Source organism: Lolium rigidum, chromosome 5, assembly GCF_022539505.1.
Source record: "Lolium rigidum isolate FL_2022 chromosome 5, APGP_CSIRO_Lrig_0.1, whole genome shotgun sequence".
Taxonomy (NCBI): Eukaryota; Viridiplantae; Streptophyta; class Magnoliopsida; order Poales; family Poaceae; genus Lolium; species Lolium rigidum.
In genome coordinates, this window is record NC_061512.1 from 80823178 (window position 1) to 80844099 (window position 20922).

Consider the following 20922-nt stretch of genomic DNA (forward strand, 5'->3'; position numbering starts at 1 on the left):
ACCCCGCATCTACAACTACCAAGGGATCCCGGGTCCTCGAAAACCATCTACCCGTGTGCTCGAAGGTGGCTTCGCTTGGATCACCCGTGGAGAAAACGCGGTGATCCGTTGAATGGTAAAGATGAGCCCGATGGACCCCCACGCCCGAGGAGCGGCGCAGAAATCGATGATCTTCCGAAAAATTGGAAGGAGTGCCCAGCGCCGGGAAAGAAGCGACCGAAGCCGAGCCGCTGCTCGGTGTATGGAAAGCGAGGTCTGTTTTCCACGACTTGGAGTACCGGAAGGTCCTCCACACGCCCCACAGCCTCGATGTCATGCACATTACGAAGAACGTTACCGAGAGTCTGCTTGGCACTCTTTGCAACTCAGAAAAGTCCAAGGATGGACCGAAAGCAAGATACGATCTTAAACATTTTGGCATCAGGAAAGATCTTCAAGCCCCGATACTGACGATGATGATGATGATGATGATCGACGGAAGGGACTCAACGTCTCCGTAAAAGGGCTAAGAAGAACGCGGTGCAGCTTCCCGCTGCTCGCTTCACAACGAGTCCGGAGGAGCTCGAGCAGTTTTTCGTGTGCCTCCTAGGAGTGAAAGTTCCTCACGGTTACTCGGGGAATATAAGCGGATATCCGGACGTAGCGAAGAAGAGGTTCACCGGGATGAAGTCTCACGATTGCCACGTGCTAATGACGCAGTATACTTCCCGTTGCGATCCGAGGCATAATGGACGAGCACGTCCGTGATACGCTGTTTGGCCTATGCAACTTTTTTGACGTTATCACCAGGAAGTCGATCGGCGTGAGGAAGCTCAAGATGCTACAGGATGAGATCGTGGTGATACTATGTGAGCTCGAGATTTACTTCCCGCCCGCATTCCGTGATATATGCGTCCATCTCCTTCTCCATGTCGTTGAAGACATCAAGCAGCTCGGCCCAACGTTCCTCCACAACATGATGCCTTTCGAAAGGCAGAACGGTGTCATGAAAGGATACGTTCGCAATAGGGCCCGTCCGTACGCAAGCATGGCCAAGGGGTTTCTAACCTACGAGTGCATCTCCTTCCGCCAGAATTATCTAAGCACCGAGGACGACGAGGATCATGTTGGTCTACCCCCCAGGACGCACCTCGGGAGGCTCGCTGGAGTCGGTCACCGCGAGGGCTACCGCTCAGTCCATGTCGGCATTGAAAATCGACGCGACGACTTTGACAGGGCTCACCGGGTCGCGCTACAACACTTAAAACTGACCGAACCTTTCGTGCAAGAGCACAAAAGCATGGTCGAGCAGAATTACATCGATATGGGCCGGCCGAGGAAGATGGGAGACGTAACCAAAAAGCACAACTCCAGCTTCACGCGTTGGTTCAAGCAAACTCAACTCGGTTGAAGCACGGAGAAATACGCCTTCTACCGAAGATGAAAAACTCATATACACCTTATCACAGGGACCCGCGCATAACGTAAGGACCTATCGTGGGTACGACATCAACGGTTACGTGATTCTACACCGAGGAAAAGGACAGAAATAGTGAAAATCAAAACTCAGGAGTAACTATGCTCGTCATACGCCGATGACGAGACTAATGTCAAGGAAAGATTTTTTGGAAGGATCGAGGAGATATGGGAGCTCAATTACCGTGGAGAGACGGTGCCAATGTTTCGTGTGAGATGGGCCAAGAAGGTCGAAAAAGAAGGCCGATATTTCACAACCATGGTTATACCCGATGCAAAATCGAAGAACGCATCCGCGAAAAATGAGCCATGGGTACTCGGTAGCCAAGTTGACCAATGCTTCTTCATCACCGATCCGTCGAGGCCTAGCCGTGTTGTCGTGAGGAGGGGCAAGAGGAGCATCATAGGAATGCAAGGAGACGCCAACGAGGAAGACTTGGACAAGAACGGTGACCCGAAGATGGAGGAGGAACTCGACAGGCACTTCGACATGCCTACTACTAGTAAAGTAAGAAGGAAGACCTCCCTACCCTCTAAAGGTTGTCCGTTCACGCGAAGAAATCTCAAGGTGGCCGGCATAAAGTATTCAACCGCCAACAACCGAAAGGGCAAGAAGATTGCGAAGAGACGCTAGAGCTCGTTGCCGTGACGAAGACGATCTTTTTTTGGTCTATCACATGTGTGTGAGTGTGTGTGTTAGACAAGTACATGCATGTGTGTGTGAGAGAAACAAGAACATGTTTGTATGAGACAAGTAATTTATAATTCTCTCTACTAATTACTAAATAATGTTGTGTTATTTATTGAAATGTAACTAAAATATGAAAAAAAGGAAGAAAAATTGTGTGGCAGCCGGGGTTCGAACCCGGCTACTAATGGCCTAACATTGGCCTTAACCACTAGACTAGTACTATGTATCCGTCGTGACACAGCAAGTAACCCGTTTTGTTTTGCTAAGTGTCTAAATTCCGTGGCGCATGCCTCTTTAGGTGCGCCACGGAATTAAGGAATTCCGTGGCGCATGAAATAGCCGATGCGCCACTGAATGCGCACTCCGTGGCGCACTTAGAGGGGTGCGCCACAGTAATTAAGACACTTGGTGAAATAACTTGAACCTTTCTTCCCCACTCCCCACACTAGCAGTTTCTTCCCCGACAACGAGCCAACCCTAGCGCAACCACCGCCGCCGCCAAGCGCCGCCACCTGGCGCCGCCGCCGCCGAGGAGGAGGAGGAAGGGGACCGCCACGCCGCCGCCGAGCAGGACGCCCAACCCCGAGCCGCCGCCGCAGATCAAGGAGGAGGAGGACCGCCACGCCGCCGCCGAGGACGTACCCGAGAAGGAGGCCGCCGCACATCGAGGAGGAGGAGGCCGCTACACCTCGAGGAGGAAGAGGAGAGGCCACCGTCGTCGCTACCGTCACCATCGGTGAGCTTCCCTCTCTCCTTCCCTCCACCTTCCCCCTCCCCTCTTCCCTCCCCTCTCCCCTTCCCTCCACCTTCCCCCTCCCGGCTAGGGTTCCCGCTAGTTAGGGTTCATTAGAGTTCATAGTCTCTGTTTGCAAATTGAAATGCTTTAGGGTTCCCGCTAGTTAGGGCGAATTCTCATGCTCATGCTCATGCTCACTAGAGATTTTAAAATGCTACCGGTTGCAAATAAAGATTTTGAAATAAAGATTCTGCAATATTGTGGTCAAATGGAACGAAACAAGGGACAAAGCAACATGATTGATCCATCTATCAAATGCCTAATGCAAATGCAAATGAAAATGCCTAATGCTACTTGCAAATGAAGTAGGTACCTGGTTGATATAGCAATAAGTAGTATTTTTTAAATGAACAACCATATTGCAATTATCAAGTGCATGATTATGCCAATACTATTTAGTGTGTTACAAAGAATTAAACCAAAGTGCATGCTTGCCATAAATCGCTACCGCTTATTGGTGCTGCTGTGGGCATGCTGATGCTCATAACAATAATGAAATGAAAAAATGCTTGCTCATGCTCATGCTTGCCATAAATTGCTACTGGTTCAAATTGCTTGTGATAGCAGCTTTTGTTTTCTTTATTCATTGCTTGTCGTTTGATTTTTGGGTGAGCTGGATGCTGCTTTATGAGTGACTAGTAATAAGTAAATGACTTATGTTGCTCATGTTGCTCTCTCGGTTAATAAAATGAAATTGCATCATGCTGCTCTCTCGGTTTGAAACTAATTTTTTGGTTGAAAATGAATGCAGTAGGAAATGCAAAATGAAATGGTAAGCAATTTATATAGTTGGTTTAGTTGGTTTAGATGAAATGCAAAATGCAGTAGCTAGCTAGGTTCATTTAGTTGATTTATGTTGGTTTAGATGAAATGGAAAATGCAAGTAGCTTGGTTCATATATAGTTGCTGCTATATTAACTTTACTTCGCTTCCTTTTGATCAAATGCATGCTACTGATCCAGGGTACATAAAAAATAGGAATGCTATTTAATTATATCTCGGAATAATAGCATTTTCATTTGAAGTCACATGTTGGCGTAGCTACCGGTTGGCTTGCTCTATAAGCTTGTATGCTTGTTTATGCTCTATAATGCTACTAGTACATGAAATGCTACTATTTGAATTCATTTATGAAATGATCATGCTCATGCTCATGCTCATTATCTTGTATATGCTTTTGTGCAAGTTGTTCGCTATATGTTGTACCAATGGTACTGCCCATATATCTTTGTGAAGTGCTAGCTTTAATGTACTCTGGTTTTTGTAGTGCTCCAGGTTGTGTAGTGCTCCAGGTTGTGTAGTGCTCCAGATTTGTAGTGCTCCAGGTGGTAGTGCTCCAGGTGGTAGTGCTCCAGATTTGTAGTGCTCCAGGTGGTAGTCATTGTTGTTGTACTGCTCCAGCAGGTTTATGTTGGCTTTTGTTTGATGTATTGTAGATGGGAAAGTTTGTATGGTCGATATATGGTGGATATTTTTGCAGGGATTTCATTGAGTTGCCCATTTCTCCCGAAGCGTTGATTAACTTCCGTTTCGGTTGAGAAATGGGCACTCCTACGTAGAAAAATTAGCAAAAGTCATGCCGAATTTTCTCGGTTGACTTTTGTACTAACTTGTTGCCTCTTTTTAATGAAGTGCAAATAAACATGTCGGGCAACACTTCTAAGCCCAGGAGCCAGAACGAAGAAGCGAGAGAGGCCAACAAGGACTTCTGGGAGGGCTACGAGCAGCCCCGGAAGGCCGCCGCCGAGTCGCCCGACGATGAGGAAGAGGGCCGGGACGCCGCCTCCGAGGGAGAGGGCCGGGACACTGCCTCCGAGGGAGAGGGCCGGGGGCCGCCGCCGACACCGGCGACAATGACGATACCTGGGACGACGCCGCCCAGACCGGTGAAGAGACGACCGGTGAAGAGAACGCGGCCAACCGCACGGAAGGTGATAGCGGCGGCAACCCTCAGGAGGGTAAGAAGAAGAGGACGGCGAGGAGGCCAAGGAGGGATCGGAGGCCGCAAGTGCTCGCCAACGTCACCGATCATTTCACGGTAGTCTCCGAAAGTGGCCTACCCTTGGAGCCTTCGTGGGTTGCCAAAGGGTACGGCATGCAACTAGGGTGCATCGTCCGTGAAACCGTGCCGATCCTAACTCAGGACCTCGAAGCAAGGAGAACGAGGCTATCGCCCAATCCCTCCTCCGAAGCTTCACCAACGATACACGTTCCCGGAGCCGTTAAATAAGAAGGTGGACTCTTTAGCTCTCACGAAGATGAGCACCGCCTTGAGCAGCTGGAAGAACCGGCTGAAGGGAAAGATCGAGGCCGGTGAAAGCTGGGAGAGGATAAGTAGCAAAGACCCGTCGCTCTCCTTAGAAGACTTTAATGCATTCAAGTCTTACTTACAGAGTGACGCTGTTAAAAAATGGACCGCTTGGGGGAAGAAAATGCGGGATTTGAACTTAGGGATCCACCATTGCGGAAGCGGCGGTTACCGAGGAAAACAACCCACTTGGGACAAGGAGGATGCCGAGATGGTACGTCTGGGGAAAGAAAACCCCTGGCACAAAATCCAGGATGAACAGGCTAGGAACTTTGTCCGGTCCCGCTACTACTTAGACTCGGAAGACGGGGGAATTTATTACGGATCACGAAGACGTGAGGGATTTCGAGAAGTACCCGGTAAGGATAGTTCTATATTATTTCGCTCATCTTATTAGGCAATGAAGCCAAATGGGCTAACCTTAAGTTCCTTTGTCTCGAAGGATGAAGAGTTGACGAAGGCTGGCCCGTCGTCCCGGGGGTCGACGGAACCGTGGGACACGCCTTTCAACAGGGCGATGAACAAATACAAGGAGAGGGAGCTAGACAAGCCACCGACGTCGGGTGGCCGTGTGTCCGGCTTTGGCACAAGTATGAAGCTATCCGAGTACTACGGATCGGATGCCAAGACGAGAAAGCCGGAGAGGAGGTCATCGGCTAAGGATAAATCCGAGGTTCGGGGAGCTGAAGAAGAAGGTGGAGTCACTAGATAAGCTGGTGGCCGAAAAGCCCGTGGAGAACACGGAGATGATGAACAAGTTATTGGACGAGAAGATCCGGCAGATCATCCCCCCTGGGTTGATGGAGGGGTTAGCTGCTTGGAATGCGGGAGGTCAAGTGGGGCCGATACATGTGCCCAGCATTAGCGGCAGCACTCAAGCTTCCACGTGTCGCCGACGGTGCCGCTCCACTCGACGCCGGCGTCGGGGCTCCACCAGACGCCGCCGCAGCTCCAACCGCCGCCGCAGCTCCAACTGGTCGCATCGACGCCCCCAACCGCCGCCCTTGTATCGACAGTAGCCGAGATCGACGCCATCAAGGAGGTAAACTCATTAGTTACTCCTTCACGTCATCTTCTTTAACTATATATGCCTTTCGTGACTGCCATCTCACGATGCCCAACATGGCGCCCCGACTCAGGATGAACAATGCATACTTCGCAAACGGTGGAGCCCGGCGGCAAGTTGGTGGAAGTTGCTAGCGGCTATGTCATGGCTTCCCGCGTTATGCACGGCGCTACATTGGCGGAAGACGTGGCGAAGGTCAAGTTGGTAATGGTAGTGCCGGAGTACCGCTACGCCATCCCCCCTTTCAACCTCCGGGCACAGAAGAAGGCGACGTTTTGCCCCTTGGGGATTGCACCTCATGGCTTATGAAATGGCCGAAGAACCAGATTCGTCTGGGGGGGGGGTCTTCCGAGTGGTAAGAAAAGCACCGGCGCCACCTCCCCTATCATCCGGCCCAAGATCGCCAGCGCCGACGACACCCTTAAGGAAACGGCGGTCGCCGCCCCCACTACCCTGAAGGAACCGGCGGTCGCCGCCGCCACCCGGAAGGAACCGACGATCGCCGTCACCACCGTACGCCACAAACAGTTGTTGGGAGCGCTACCGCAACGACCGTCTACTAGACGCACGGTACGCCAAGCGGCGGCATCGCAACCGCCACCACCTAAGGTCCAGGACATGGCGCCACTTGATGGAAACGATGTAGATGATGATGATGACATCGATGCCTACATCAACACTGGCGCCTGCAGCCAAGATATGTACATGCCTCCTATGGATGAACAAGCCTTCCGCACACACGGCGATCAACTTAGTCGTCCCCCTACAGCTCACGAAGCGGCGCCTCGGTCTTCACGGGTCTTTCTCAAGACACTCCTCCGGAGGCCGGCAATCCAGCTCAAGTCAAGCCTCGCTACCGTTTTCAGCCCTAACACGCTGCGTAAGACGATCATCGGGGAGCCACCCAAATCAACCCTAGCAACCTCGAAGCACCACCAAGCACCCGAAGCACCACCATCAGCACCACAAGCACCCCCAAGTAGGTCAGGTGAAGAAGGGAAGGAAGAGAGGAGCCAAGAAGGGCGCATCTTCGAGCCATCCCGCTCCTAAGAGGATCCGGGCCGACGACATGGTACCACCTACACCGGATGGCTTGCCCCGGTGTCATGAAGCCGGTAAACCTATACCGCCTCCGGACATGGAACACCTCGCAAGTGGACAAATGCTCCCTTTGCAGCACTCTATTCATTATCAAGAGAGCGTCCTTCTTAAAGAAAAGGATCCAAATTACCCGGTGTTCTCGGTCAAGGTGCCGTCCAACCCGAACTTCGTCAATGAAGACCCCGCGGATATCTTCTTCATAGCGTTCGAGGACGTCTTCAATCTATTTCACTCGAAACGGCTCGACTATAACTTGGTCCGCCTATATGCGATCAATCTTCAGATGAAGATCAACAGAGAGAGACCCCGCCACATCGCGGTAGCGGATCCCTACTACATGCGCGATAGCCAGCTCCAGGACGGCTCAAGGACACGGACCAAGGCGGTGCGGTACCTCCGTAACTTCATGCTCATGCACAAAGAGAGCAACACCATTCTTCCGCTCGTCTTTCCCGAGTAAGTACACATCCGCTCACGGCCGTCGTAACTTATGCTTTCTTATATATTTCTTCCATTGCCGATCATTTCCAACATTCCATTTCAATTGCATGTGTTGAGCAGGGACAAATACTGCACACTCATCATCCTAGATCCAAAGTGGTCACTAGCCCAATGATTTCGACTCGTCGAGTACGACGACGAAGAAAGACTACACGAGAATAAGGGGTGTTCTCGATGAGGCTATCCTTGGCTACTCCAAAAGTGGAGGCACCTTCGACAAGAATGGGCAATATATCAGGCCGGACACTAAAAAGATCGGGTTCAAGCACGTGATCAACTTCCCTTGTATCAAGCAGCCAGCTGGCAGCATTAAGGAGGCCTTCTATGTCCTCCTGTTGACTGCCAAAACCCACCGGCGGGCAGCGGCCTTGTCAACACTGTAGAGCCGGGGGGAGCCTAGAGCTGCGGCTGGCTGAGACCCCTCCGAGCGACGGCCCGCAATGCTCTTCTGGTCACACGCGGCGTTGCGAAGTGCAAGGGCGTGCCACCTGACCTATACCCGGTCGGGAAGGTGATGAGATTGCCTCGCTTAGTTTCTCGCAGGGCATACATGTAAACGTTAAATACGAGCCTCGATCGGCTCTCGGGTTATCCCGTGAATCGGCTCAAAGAGCCGATCCACCCATGATCCGTACGGGGTGTACGAATACTTGGTGGTCCTGCTTGATCAAGATGAAGCTAATGAGATCTACGACGATTTAGGGTTTTCACCACATAATCGGATCATCCTACTCCGGGTTGGGCCAGATGGCCACGCACGGTGCTCGTAAGCCGATCCTAAACGAGGCCAAAAAACCAACATGAAGTTGATCCTAGGAACATCCCGTTTAGGACTTGCGAACGCCACCCTACGTGCCACAGGATCCTCCCCCCCTTTGTAAGGCCAAACTATTGCATATATTAAACTAATCCTTGTAGAACAAGGAGCAATCGTAACGGATCAGATCTACTAAATAATGATCAAGCGGGGTGCCGCCCCCATACCCGAGATAGGCATGAGGACGGCTAGATATGCAAGGGCTGCACTACGTAAGCATGCTTAAACGAAGAACAATGCTAACCCTAACACATCTAATGATAACTACGTTGCTCGCCATCAAAAGCGCTTCGATACGAGCAACGCATGAACAACGTGGGGCTTGTGCTGCCTAGATCGCAAGATGCGATCTAGGCAGCATGTCGCTTACCTGATAGAAACCCTCGAGACGAAGGAGTTGGCGATGCGCCGAGATTGGTTTGTTTTTGGGGTTGAACGTGAGTTGTTGTTTTATTCCATAAACCCTAGGTACATATTTATAGTCCGGGGGACTTTCTAATGCGGGCGTGCACTAAACCGTGCACGAGACAAACTCTAACTTTTAACCTAACATACAATCTACCATAAAGATACACGGGCAATTCAGCCCAAGACCCTTCATGCCGGCCGCCTTAGAATCCTTCCACAGGTAATCTTCCAAGCCCGGCCCACCTCTGGATTCGTCTAAAATCTGGTGATAACACATGCCCCCCTGGTTTTGGAAATAACATTTCCAAAATCATTATGCTTTCCCTTCGAGAGGTCACGTCATAGCAGAGCAGAGCCGTTACAGCATCCGTCATCATTATGCCCTGTCTTCTCAGCTTCTCTAAAAATCCTGACAGCTTTAGCATCGATCCCTTGGAAGTTGTAATGGCATTAATCCTTCACCGGATTCATCATTATTTAACTGCGCCGATTGATTAGCTCTCTCTCATATCCTCTATTCCATCCCAGCTATCGGCACCAAAAAACCCTCTCCTCCTGTAGCAATGTCTTCCTCTTCCTCTTCTTTCTCAAAACTCTTCCCCCAATCTTCGCCGAAGAAGAAGACCGAGGGCAGCCTCCACCCCGCAGGTGGAATCCCTTCTCCTCCGACAAGGAGGAAAAAGAAGGAGAAGCGGCGAAGGCCAAAGCCTCTCCTTCCGCCCGGCTCCCGCCGAAGAAGCGCCCCCGCATGTGGGCGGACAGCCGAGGACGAGGATGATGACGAAGAGGAAGAGGAGGAGGACGACTCCTCCTCCTCCATCGGGTACCCGCCGACCAAGCGCTTCCGCTCTCGGGCGGACGGCGAGGATGATGATGATGACGAGGAGGAAGAGGCTCCGGCCAAGGGCTGGGGCAGCAGCGACGAAGAGCTCCCTGGGAGCAGCGCCGACGACGTCGACGACGGCGATGACGAGGACGGCGACGACTAGTAGTATAGGACTAGTAGTAGCAGTGTACTAGGCACCAGATCCCTCTTTTGAGAGCCATCGGCTCTTTCTTGTAAAGCCGCTCCTTGGAATTAATGAAATTGTTCTTTCCATTTATCCTTTAATCGCTCCAATTTCATTCTCTCCGTTCGCCATGCTAAGACCGACAGCAACGCGTCGAACTTCTTTCCTTTCTTGCAGCAACAGCACAGTCCAAGCCCTGTACTAGGCGTCGGCTTTTCCTTCCTCAGCTCCTCGCCCGAGACGGCCATGATGACGGCTGCACGGCAGCCGAGGTAACCTCGATCGGCTCCCAAGAACGGGGCATCTTCCGGGCTTGTTGCCCCCGAGTCTCAGCCAAGGTAAAGCAGAGCTGTATGGACCTAAGCTCGATCATGTCTGAGGGAACTCCTTATGCCGATCTAGCCGATTTAAGTATACATCGGCTTCCCAAAAAGCGGAGAGCCCTCAAGGTGAGCTGCCCCCCGAGTTTCTTCAGTCCCTGCCGGCCAGACAGGCTCCCTGACATTGATCTGATCCGCGCGCCCATGCTGCTCCTGACATTGTCCTTGAAGAAATCTCCCTTGAGTCGATGGCCCTGCATCGGCTTTCATGTCCTTAAGTCGATGCCTCGTCGCATCGGCTATGTTCGAAAATTTTCGAATTTTCATTTTTTTTGTTTTTACGGCCGACCTGTGCATCGGCCCCCATATTTCAATACCCGTCAACAAAAGATGAGATGCTTCTGTTGTATACCCTCATATTTCCATATACCTGGGTGCCCCCCCGAGCCGATTCTGTCAAGAAAATTGATGGTATCGGCTCTGTTGGATAACATGTTAAACCCAGGCAGAAAGGTAGGTGAGGATAATTTTGGCCGATTGCTGGAATCGGCCTCCACGTTGCTTGCTCGTTGAAGGTTTTGTAAGTTCCCTTCGTAAATTTTTGGGGCCGATCACAAGGATCAGCCTCTCCTGGTTTGCCCATTGGTTTGATCTTGCTACTTGGTCGGCTGGATGAAACCAACCCAACCTCTCGACTTGATGCGCTCGCTGTCGTCCACCTTGTGTGCTCCGTAGAGTCGTGGAGCGCTACGCTCTCGTCGGCAAGACGAGTACCATGTTTGTGCCAGCCGATGTCTCATCATCGGCTTTCCTCTGTTTAGGGCGCCACTCCATTTTCCGTGGACGACCCTCTTCATCCAGGGTTCGCTGAACCTTTGCAGCCAGATCAGGCCGTGCCTTTCTTAGCGTATGCGGGTACAACCTTTCGGCTTCCTCCAGGCCGCGCAATCGCTGAACCCTGCGCTTCTGGGAACGGCTGAGTCCGTCAGGGCACCACCTTGGCCGGTGGTACCTGTCTTCTTCCACTTCTCCCTCGTCTTCCGAATCTTCAAGATCTGCCCAACGAGGTGACTCAGCGCGTTTGCTTTGTGGTGGGAGAGGCCCTAAGCGCTCGAACACGGACACGTTGGCTGCCTCCTTCTTTTCTGATTGCATTCTCGGGCAATTGCCGATTGTGGGCAATCGGTTCATTCCTGAATCCCAGCAGAGTACCGAAGAAGGGGCAGTCCCAATGCCCGGCGTTGTCGTCTTGCTCCCTTGATGCTTCCGTGGCATAGCGCTCATGCTCCTCCTCATCGTGATCCTGCCGACGATGTCTTCCGGCTTCTCTAGCCAAACGATCTTCTCTATCATCGTAATTGGGTCGCCGGCGTTGACCATACTCGGTTAACATATTTGTTGAGGAGGTGATCGAGAGGGGTCGCTGATATCTTATATTCTTCACCTCTCCCTCTGTGACATAGCGCTTGCCATCATGACGGAGCCGATCGCGTGGAGCGGCCTCATCTGTATCCTTGCTGTGAGAGCAGCTGTCCTCATCTCCATCTTTGCCAGAGTGGTTTCCAGGCCCTACCATGTTGATGCTGAACGAGGGGCCTGGCTGGCAACCTTCAGGGTAGGTGATTTCTACCATGTTAACGGCGGGGAAGGGTTGGGTGTCGACCTTCATGGCGTATCGGTTGAAAATTAGCCGCCCCTTCTCTATCGCCGCTTGGATGTGCCGACGCCACACCCGGCAGTCGTTGGTGGCATGGGAAAGCGAGTTGTGGAATTTGCGGTATGGCTTTCCGTTTAGCTCTTTCGCCGTGGGGAACTTGAGACCTTCAGGAACCGTCAACCTGTTTCTCCTTGAGCAGGAGGTCGAAGATTTGTTCAGTCTTGGTCACGTCAAAATCAAATCCCTCGGGCGGCCCCGGTGGCTTTACCCATTTGCGAGGCCACGGGGTTCCTCCCCGAGTCCACTCAGCCACTCGCTATCTCTTGGCCTCCCGCAGTGCACTTCATCCTCCTCCGTATCGACCATGACTACTCGCACGCTTGAACTTGTCTTGGTACAGGTCGGGGTGGCGCTGTTCATATGCTGATAGTTTCTGAACCATGTGCGCCAGCGAGGGATAATCTGCTTGGGAGGCCATGTCCTTGAGCTGTGTTGCAAGGCCTCGCTACTGCCAACTCGATCGCTTCCTTTTCAGTTATACGAACCGAATAACATCGGTTCCTAAGATTCCTGAAGCGCTGGATGTATTCCGTCACCGTTTCCCCGCGCTTCGACGTAGTTGTGCTAGATCGGCAATGCCGTACTCGGAAGCTTCGAATGGTATTGCATATGGAACTGTTCTTCCAATTGCTTCCAAGACTCGGATGGAGTTCGCCGGTAGAGAGGTGTACCATCCAAAAGCCGATCCCGTGAGGGACCGTGAAAAGAGCCTCACGCGTAGCTGATCCGACACCGAAGCCGGTCCTAGTTGAGCCAAATATCGGCCGACGTGCTCGATGGAGCTGGAGCCATCCGATCCACCGAATTTGGAGAAGTCGTGGAGCCGATATTTTGGTGGCAGCGGGATCATCTCGTAATCGTCGTGGTACGGCTTGGAATAGCCGACCGCCCTTCTTTTCGGCATCATGCCGAACCGGTCTCTCGGCATGGTACCGATCCGATCCGCTGTGCTGGCCGTAGGAGTTGCATTCGAAGATTCGCCGGGGTGGCGTACTTGGCCTGCCACGTTTGCTTTTCCAGCTCCGAACCAGCCTGCAGGAGCCGGGCTCGGGAGTTTCGTCGGTGTGGCGTATTTAGTTAGCCACGTCCGCTCTGTCGCCGACGTTCCTCCCTGTCTTCGCCGGAGTCCCCGATGTTGTGGCCTGGTTTGTGAGTGCCCGAGTCACCACAATCCGGCACATACATGCACGCGTACCCATGAGGGATCTCCTTAGGCGCCTCCATTAAGAACTCGGTAGTCACCGGGGTCGCCACCAATTCCGTAGACGAGGAATGCCGGTGTAGTCGGCACTTCGGCAGGTGCTGCCAACGCAAATGGCAGCGGTGGACGGGACCGGAATGGCAACTCTCCTTGATGCGTCCCGAGAGCTGGTCCCGACGGCGAGTACCGGTGGCTCATGATCTCCGGATCACGCGCAGAGCGACACGCTCCAGCACGTTGACCAAGTTCTCGCAGTGGCGGTGTAGCGAGTGAGCCACCGGGTAGTTGATCTCCTGCCGCGTACCCCCGGTGCGTTCCTCCGACGGGGAAGAAAGGTCTACCCCATCGAGTGCACCTTCCGGTGAGAACCCCTTCCATCCGATGCCACCGGAACGGGTTCTCCGAAAAGAGCCGATGAGGTCGGCTTCGAGGGTAGCCTTGATCTCGTTGTATTGCTTCTTGAGGTCGTCGGGCAGATCCTCGTAGGTGACCGGCGTGCCGTCCGCCATCTCGGATGTAGATGGCGATGTGGTTGATGTAGACGATTGTCCCACCGGCGTGCCGGAATGTGTTGATCGCCAAAACCCACCGGCGGGCAGCGGCCTTGTCAACACCGTAGAGCCGGGGGAGCCTAGAGCTGCGGCTGGCCGAGACCCCTCCGAGCGACGGCCCGCAATGCTCTTCTCGGTCACACGCGGCGTTGCGAAGTGCAAGGGCGTGCCACCTGACCTATACCCGGTCGGGAAGGTGATGAGATTGCCTCGCTTAGTTTCTGCAGGGCATACATGTAAACGTTAAATACGAGCCTCGATCGGCTCTCGAGTTATCCTGTGAATCGGCTCAAAGAGCCGATCCACCCATGATCCGTACGGGGTGTACGAATACTTGGTGGTCCTGCCTGATCAAGATGAAGCTAATGAGATCTACGACGATTTAGGGTTTTCACCACATAATCGGATCATCCTACTCCAGAGTTGGGCCAGATGGCCACGCACGGTGCTCGTAAGCCGATCCTAAACGAGGCCAAAAAACCAACATGAAGTTGATCCTAGGAACATCCCGTTTAGGACTTGCGAACGCCACCCTACGTGCCACAGGATCCTCCCCCCCTTTGTAAGGCCAAACTATTGCAGATATTAAACTAATCCTTGTAGAACAAGGAGCAATCGTAACGGATCAGATCTACTAAATAATGATCAAGCGGGGTGCCGCCCCCATACCTGAGATAGGCATGAGGACGGCTAGATATGCAAGGGCTGCACTACGTAAGCATGCTTAAACGAAGAACAATGCTAACCCTAACACATCTAATGATAACTACGTTGCTCGCCATCAAAAGCGCTTCAGTACGAGCAACGCATGAACAACGTGGGGCTTGTGCTGCCTAGATCGCAAGATGCGATCTAGGCAGCATGTCGCTTACCTGATAGAAACCCTCGAGACGAAGGAGTTGGCGATGCGCCGAGATTGGTTTGTTTTTGGGGTTGAACGTGAGTTGTTGTTTTATTCCATAAACCCTAGGTACATATTTATAGTCCAGGGGACTTTCTAATGCGGGCGTGCACTAAACCGTGCACGAGACAAACTCTAACTTTTAACCTAACATACAATCTACCATAAAGATACACGGGCAATTCAGCCCAAGACCCTTCATGCCAGGCCGCCTTAGAATCCTTCCACAGGTAATCTTCCAAGCCCGGCCCACCTCTGGATTCGTCTAAAATCTGGTGATAACACCTCCATCACCTTAAAGGGTTTGTCGAGGATGCAGAGATGATGTCTCTGCCACCTAGTAAGCGAGACCCCATTAAAATGTCGGGGGAAATCAGTGATGATGATCTTAGAGAAGACTTCCATCGCATCCAAGTAAAGCTCTCGCAAATTATCTTACAAGATGTATCCAACGGATCGGGGCTCTTACACGCAGCCAGAGCGTTGCCTAATAGGGATATCGAAGAACGCCTACATAAGCAGGGTGATGGAAGGACGTGGACGACGAAGGACTTGTACAAGCCGTTCCCGGAGCCGCTCAAGAAGACGTCTCGTTGACCGAGGCCGGTGTGCCTAGCATTACTTTGAATCGATAGACAATTTGTACCGTGTTGTAAACTAAACTTGCTTAATTTGCTCGAAACGGTGGTCGTCGTTGTTGGACTTCAATTACTATTGTAGTCGTTATCGTTGAACCATATTACTTATGTGATACCGATGCTATATTTCTTTTAGGTTTATTATTATTTCCTTGCTTTAATTCTTGTGAATATGTATGCATGTGAACCCTCTAACTCTTTCCATTGCGTTATATACTAATATGCCTTGTGTCCATAGAGATGACGTACTACGTCGTGTTCGAGGGGCGGGTTCCGGGAGTGTACGAGGAGTGGGAGGAGTGCAAGAAACAGGTGCACAAGTTCAGCGGCAAGCTGCTACAAAGGGTACCCGACTAGACACGAGGCGGTTGCCAAGTGGAGGGCGCACCAAGCGAACAAGAGCAAGATGAAGACCTTCCTTGTGCTCTCGCTCTTGCTCACCATCGTCGCGGCGGTACTCTATTTCATCCTAGTGTAGGCGGCGGCCGGTGTCACTTCGTTTGTATCTAGAGATGATGAGAACTTTCTTAATTTGCATGGATTATGAGTTGTATGGAGCTATATGTATAACTCGATCGGGCTCTAAGTAATGTGATGATGATGTGATGATTATATATGTCCATATTATATTTGTCTATATTATATCAGTATATAACCTGTATACGGTGTATAAAACCAGTATAAAACCTGTATAATACACCAGGGAGCACAAAATCGAGTATACCTGTAGATAGTTCTGTGGCGCACCAAAAAATAATTCTGTGGCGCACCTACATCACATGCGCCACAGAACTACTTATTTCTGTGGCGCACTTGGTCCGGTGCGCCACAGAAACCTTATTTCTGTGGCGCACGACCAGGTGCGCCACAGAAAGCTTATTTTTGTGGCGACGTTTCTGTGGCGCACCACCCGTGCGCCACAGAATCAAATTTTCGTGCGCCACTGATGAGGCTTTTCCTACTAGTGTAGGCTCCATCGGAATTCATCAGTCCCCTGAACTAGTTGTATTCAAGCTAACCTTTGTAGCAATTCATTCCAACTATTTAGACGGGGGCCAATAAGATCACGCATAAACATCATAGAGGGTGGTGTAGTTTCCTTGACCTTCTGTAATGTATCTCCTTTATGACGAACAATATTGTACAAGGCTGGATATTTTTCGCGAAGAGTGGTTAATTGTTCCCAACCATCTATCCTCTCAGAACCTAATCTCCGTCCCATTCCTAATGGAGAAAGAACCATATGGGAAAAGTGCTTCTTAGTCGCCGTAATGTCAACCCAAAAGTGTGAATCCCCCGGTTTCCAAATAACCTGAGATATTGATTTTGAACCCTCATACTTTTTCCGTAATAGTTGTTGCCATATACCATCCTCAGTTAACAATCTGGTCAGCCATTTTCCTAGCAAGGCCATGTTCTTAACTTTAAGATCATGAACTCCAACTCCACCTTGATTTTTGGACGGCAAACAACACTCCATTTTGTCAACCCATATTTTTTCTTCTCACTATCCCCTTGCCAAAAGAATCTTGATCGTCTGTCTCAGCTATGTCGAGACGGCATGGCGCGGGCGGCGCTGCGAGGCAAGCGGCGGGCGATGCTGCGAAGCGGTGGGGAGGAAGAGGAAATGGCGCGTTGAAGCAGTGGCGGCGCGCGCTCTGTAAATTTACCGCGTGCGGCACCTCTTTCTCCCCCGCGCACCAAAGTTTTTAGAGCGCGCGCGATTTTCCTGCCTCCGCTGGAGCAGCCCGCGCGGTCTTTCGCCCGCTAGACTAGCAGTTAATTTAGCGCGGGCATGTTATAGCGCCTTTGCTGGAGATGCTCTAAATATCCGAATCAAGGTCACCATACTGGTAAGCCATCAATTTCATAGTGGCACGGTATTTTCCGTTAGTAAATTAATGTTTGGTGAGGCGCCCGTTTGACAGACTCAGATGGTAGCAGACAGAGAGTTTAGATAGGTTCAGGCCACATGAAGCAGCTACTATCAATTACTAATATAAATAGATGAAATATTATTCAGCAGAGTAGTATCAACTATAAATCAAAATCAGCTAGTATCAACTCCATGCCTGATTGGAAAACAAAGGAGAGTGCAGAACCGTTTGCACCTGCTCGACCGAGCAGCAGGGAGACATCGGAATAGTAGTAGCTCCATGTCTATTTCATTGCCAAAAAGGTAACTGTCAGTACAGTTCAGATAAGGCATCAGGAACAAGACGACATTCTTCATCAACCTGCATGAAGTAATGCATTAATACAATGCAAAAGAGTGACAGACAGGTTTATGGTCAATTTATTTCGTGCACAGAAAAGCTTACTTCTAGAAACCAGTCAATCAAGAATCAGGATAGACCTCTCATGCTTCGGTTTACATTCTTTCGAATTGTTGCTAGGAAATCGTTTGATGGTCTTTTCCTGGTCTGGTAAAAAAGATATAAAACCTGTTTTAACAACAAATGTATACGCATACAAGAAGTAAGCACTCAAGCAGGACGCCAAGGACTCTTGGACATGTGTAGAGAGATCAAGTCGGAGCAGACAAAACATCCGTTCTGACTGAATTTGGTTCAGTTCATTGAAAGGAGTGAGTCATCCCTTGAACTCGGAGGGTTGGGCATCCCCGACTTACACTAAGCTCCGCCCGTGGCTTGAATACTGCTAGAATGAATACATGGATACCAAACGACGCTTGGCATGGAGAATTTTCAAGCAGAAATAGTTGCACAATCAGTACATGATCCTCAATTAACAAATATATCCCTTTATCAGTCCATTAAGTCTATTACATGAACTAGTGTATGAAACAATGGCAGCCAACACCATCACACACAAACCATGGATATTTATTTAATGTATCACCACTTATTTACCAAATGAGGAACAAAATAACACAAATAACTTGTATCGCTGTACTTTGCTTAGTGTCGCCTCATTGGTTGGAGTGTGTGTGTTGGTCTAGGGTGACTAATCTGTTGTATTGAGGAACCTTATTTGTATGGTGTTGTACTCTAGCTACCGTATGTGGCTTTATTAAGTTAAAGCTGAGCCGTTGGCTTTAGATTTTAAAAAAGGAAAACTTAAAACCTTAACTCGCACAGGAACACGGGCATTTCTTTCAATAAACTGACATAGGTGTGTGACAGTGTGAGAGATGAAAGATAGGTGTTGCCCCGACGGTGCAAAACCATTGCTATATTTCAAGCAACTTTGTGAAACGTAGCACCTAGCAACTTGTCACTCTATGGAGAATTGGAGATACTCTTTTTTTGAGAGAGGGAGAGAAGAATTGGAGATACTCTGTTTTCTCCACAAAACGGTGTATACGATGGCTATGGAAACCCGGTCCAAATCGACGCGAGCATGCATAAGCGCCCGGAATAACCACCTAGGCAACCGCCACCTCCGGGCGACCGCGCGAACGCGCGCAACCGCCGGCTCGACGCATCCAGTGCTACTTGTATGCACCACCATGGCCGGGGACCCACCCGCAGCCTCTCTCTCTCTCTTCCTCCAGACCGACGCACGTACACCATCAAGCGATCCAGCCACCATGCAGGCGGTGAGGCCGGCGGCGGAGGAGCAGACGGAGGCGGAGGCGCAGGAGGTGAGGGAGGTGGTGAGGGCGGCGCAGGAGGAGGCACCGGAGGAGAAGGATGTGGCAATGGTGGGGGAGCAGAAGGCTGCCGAGGCCGAAGCCGACGAGGAAGTGGAGGCAGAGACGGAGATCGAGGCCGAGGCCGGAGCGTCAGCCAAGAAGAATCGAATCCAGGTGTCCACCAACAAGAAGCCGCTCTACTTCTACGTCAACCTCGCCAAGGTACGCCATAATAAGTTTCATCCAAATCAACCAGTTCGTGACGAAATTACGAATGCTCTGATTTTATTTGCATATGTTTCATCCATTTCTCGAAGATGATGTTGGAATTTCATTGTTCCCTTTGTTTAAAGGGTATCGAATTAGCATGCAATTTCTCTAATTTAAACTACTGCTGGCTGCAGAGGTACATGCAGAACTACGACGAGGTTGAACTCTCTGCTCTGGGGATGGGTAATCAATGCTCACTCACTCTCCTCACCTTTTTTACTGCTTGTTATCTTCCTTAATAAGTTCACGGTTAACGAAATCTTGCTGAGCGAATCTCTTGTTGCAGCCATTGGCACCGTTGTGACTGTGTCGGAGATCCTCAAGAACAATGGTTTGGCCACTGAGAAGAGTAAGCAGCTTGTTTCTCCGGTCTACCATCTGAGTTATCAAACCTTTCCCCATATCACATTAGTAAATCACACATAAATTTGTCCATTATGTTCAGAGATCCTGACATCAACGATCGGCACCAAAGATGAGTCGAAGGGGCGACTAGTCCGTAAAGCCAAGGCAAGATATCCTACCCCCTCCGTCCGTGAATAAGTTTTGCTTCTAGATTTGTCCCAAGCCAACCTTATTTGAATTTGACTAGCTTTATAGAAATGACTACAAACATATTGGACGTCAAATTTGTAGATTAAGAAACTAGATTTCAAATTTGACTAGCCGAATTGAATTTCCGGATTTGGGAGTGGTGTTTTGGAACATGGGTGCATATGCTCCCTATATTTTGAAATGCATCTTACACATATTTTAAATTTCAAAAAAATTGAAACAAAAAATTGGTACGTACATCTTCACGTGCTACGCGCTCACAAAGTCGTTTCATAAAAAATCGACTTATTATGTGACGTGTGTAAAAAAGACAAAATTCAGTGCTAAAAATAATGCTTTTCACATGATAAAGTTTCTCCTTTTTACATAGACCACAAAAAATATTTTTTTTTTGTGAAACTTGACGAATGCACATACATAATGAAGATGTGCATGTAGAACTTTTTGTCCAAATTTTTCGACATTTCGAAATATATTTTTTTGGTAGAGGGAGCATACGCACCCGGGAGCCGAATTGAATTTCCGGATTTCAAGACACAAATCTAGTGTCATAAACGTAGCCACATTGTCTATAAAGTTAGCCAAATTTAAATAATTTAACTTAGCATAAAGCTAAAAGTACACTTATTCGCGGAGGAGGGAGTACTTTAATTTCGATGTCCCATGTGTGTCCTGACATCCCATTTGTGTCCTGAATCCACGCATGATTTTTTTACTGTTATTTCATTGTTTCAGATTGAGATCCTGCTGTGTAAATCAGAGAACTTCAACAGCATCATGTCCAGCAAAAAATCACCCAAGTCTGCCGACGACGAGATCAAGGTCTGATCATGTCCGGAAGAGGTCCACACACCCCATGCTTGTGACAGTGAGACACAGCACGAGATCTGATTCAGTAGTAGTTAGGGTACCTTAGTCTTTCTTAAGGAGGGATGGATCATATCTTTGTCAGTGCATCCCAGAAAGATGTGTTCCCCGTCTCCACTTAATCACTGCTCTAGTGTTCCAGCTGAAACCT

At 50.1% G+C, this 20922-nt stretch overlaps 1 protein-coding gene across 1 annotated transcript; it reads left to right on the forward strand.

Moving 5' to 3' along the window:
- The first annotated feature begins 19034 nt into the window (after positions 1 to 19034).
- On the forward strand, positions 19035 to 20732 carry LOC124658251 (uncharacterized protein At2g34160-like). Its single transcript, XM_047196635.1, has 5 exons — positions 19035 to 19301; positions 19484 to 19532; positions 19636 to 19698; positions 19795 to 19859; positions 20640 to 20732. The coding sequence occupies exons 1-5, from the start codon at positions 19035 to 19037 to the stop codon at positions 20730 to 20732; spliced, it is 537 nt and encodes a 178-aa protein (XP_047052591.1).
- The last annotated feature ends 190 nt before the right edge of the window (positions 20733 to 20922 follow it).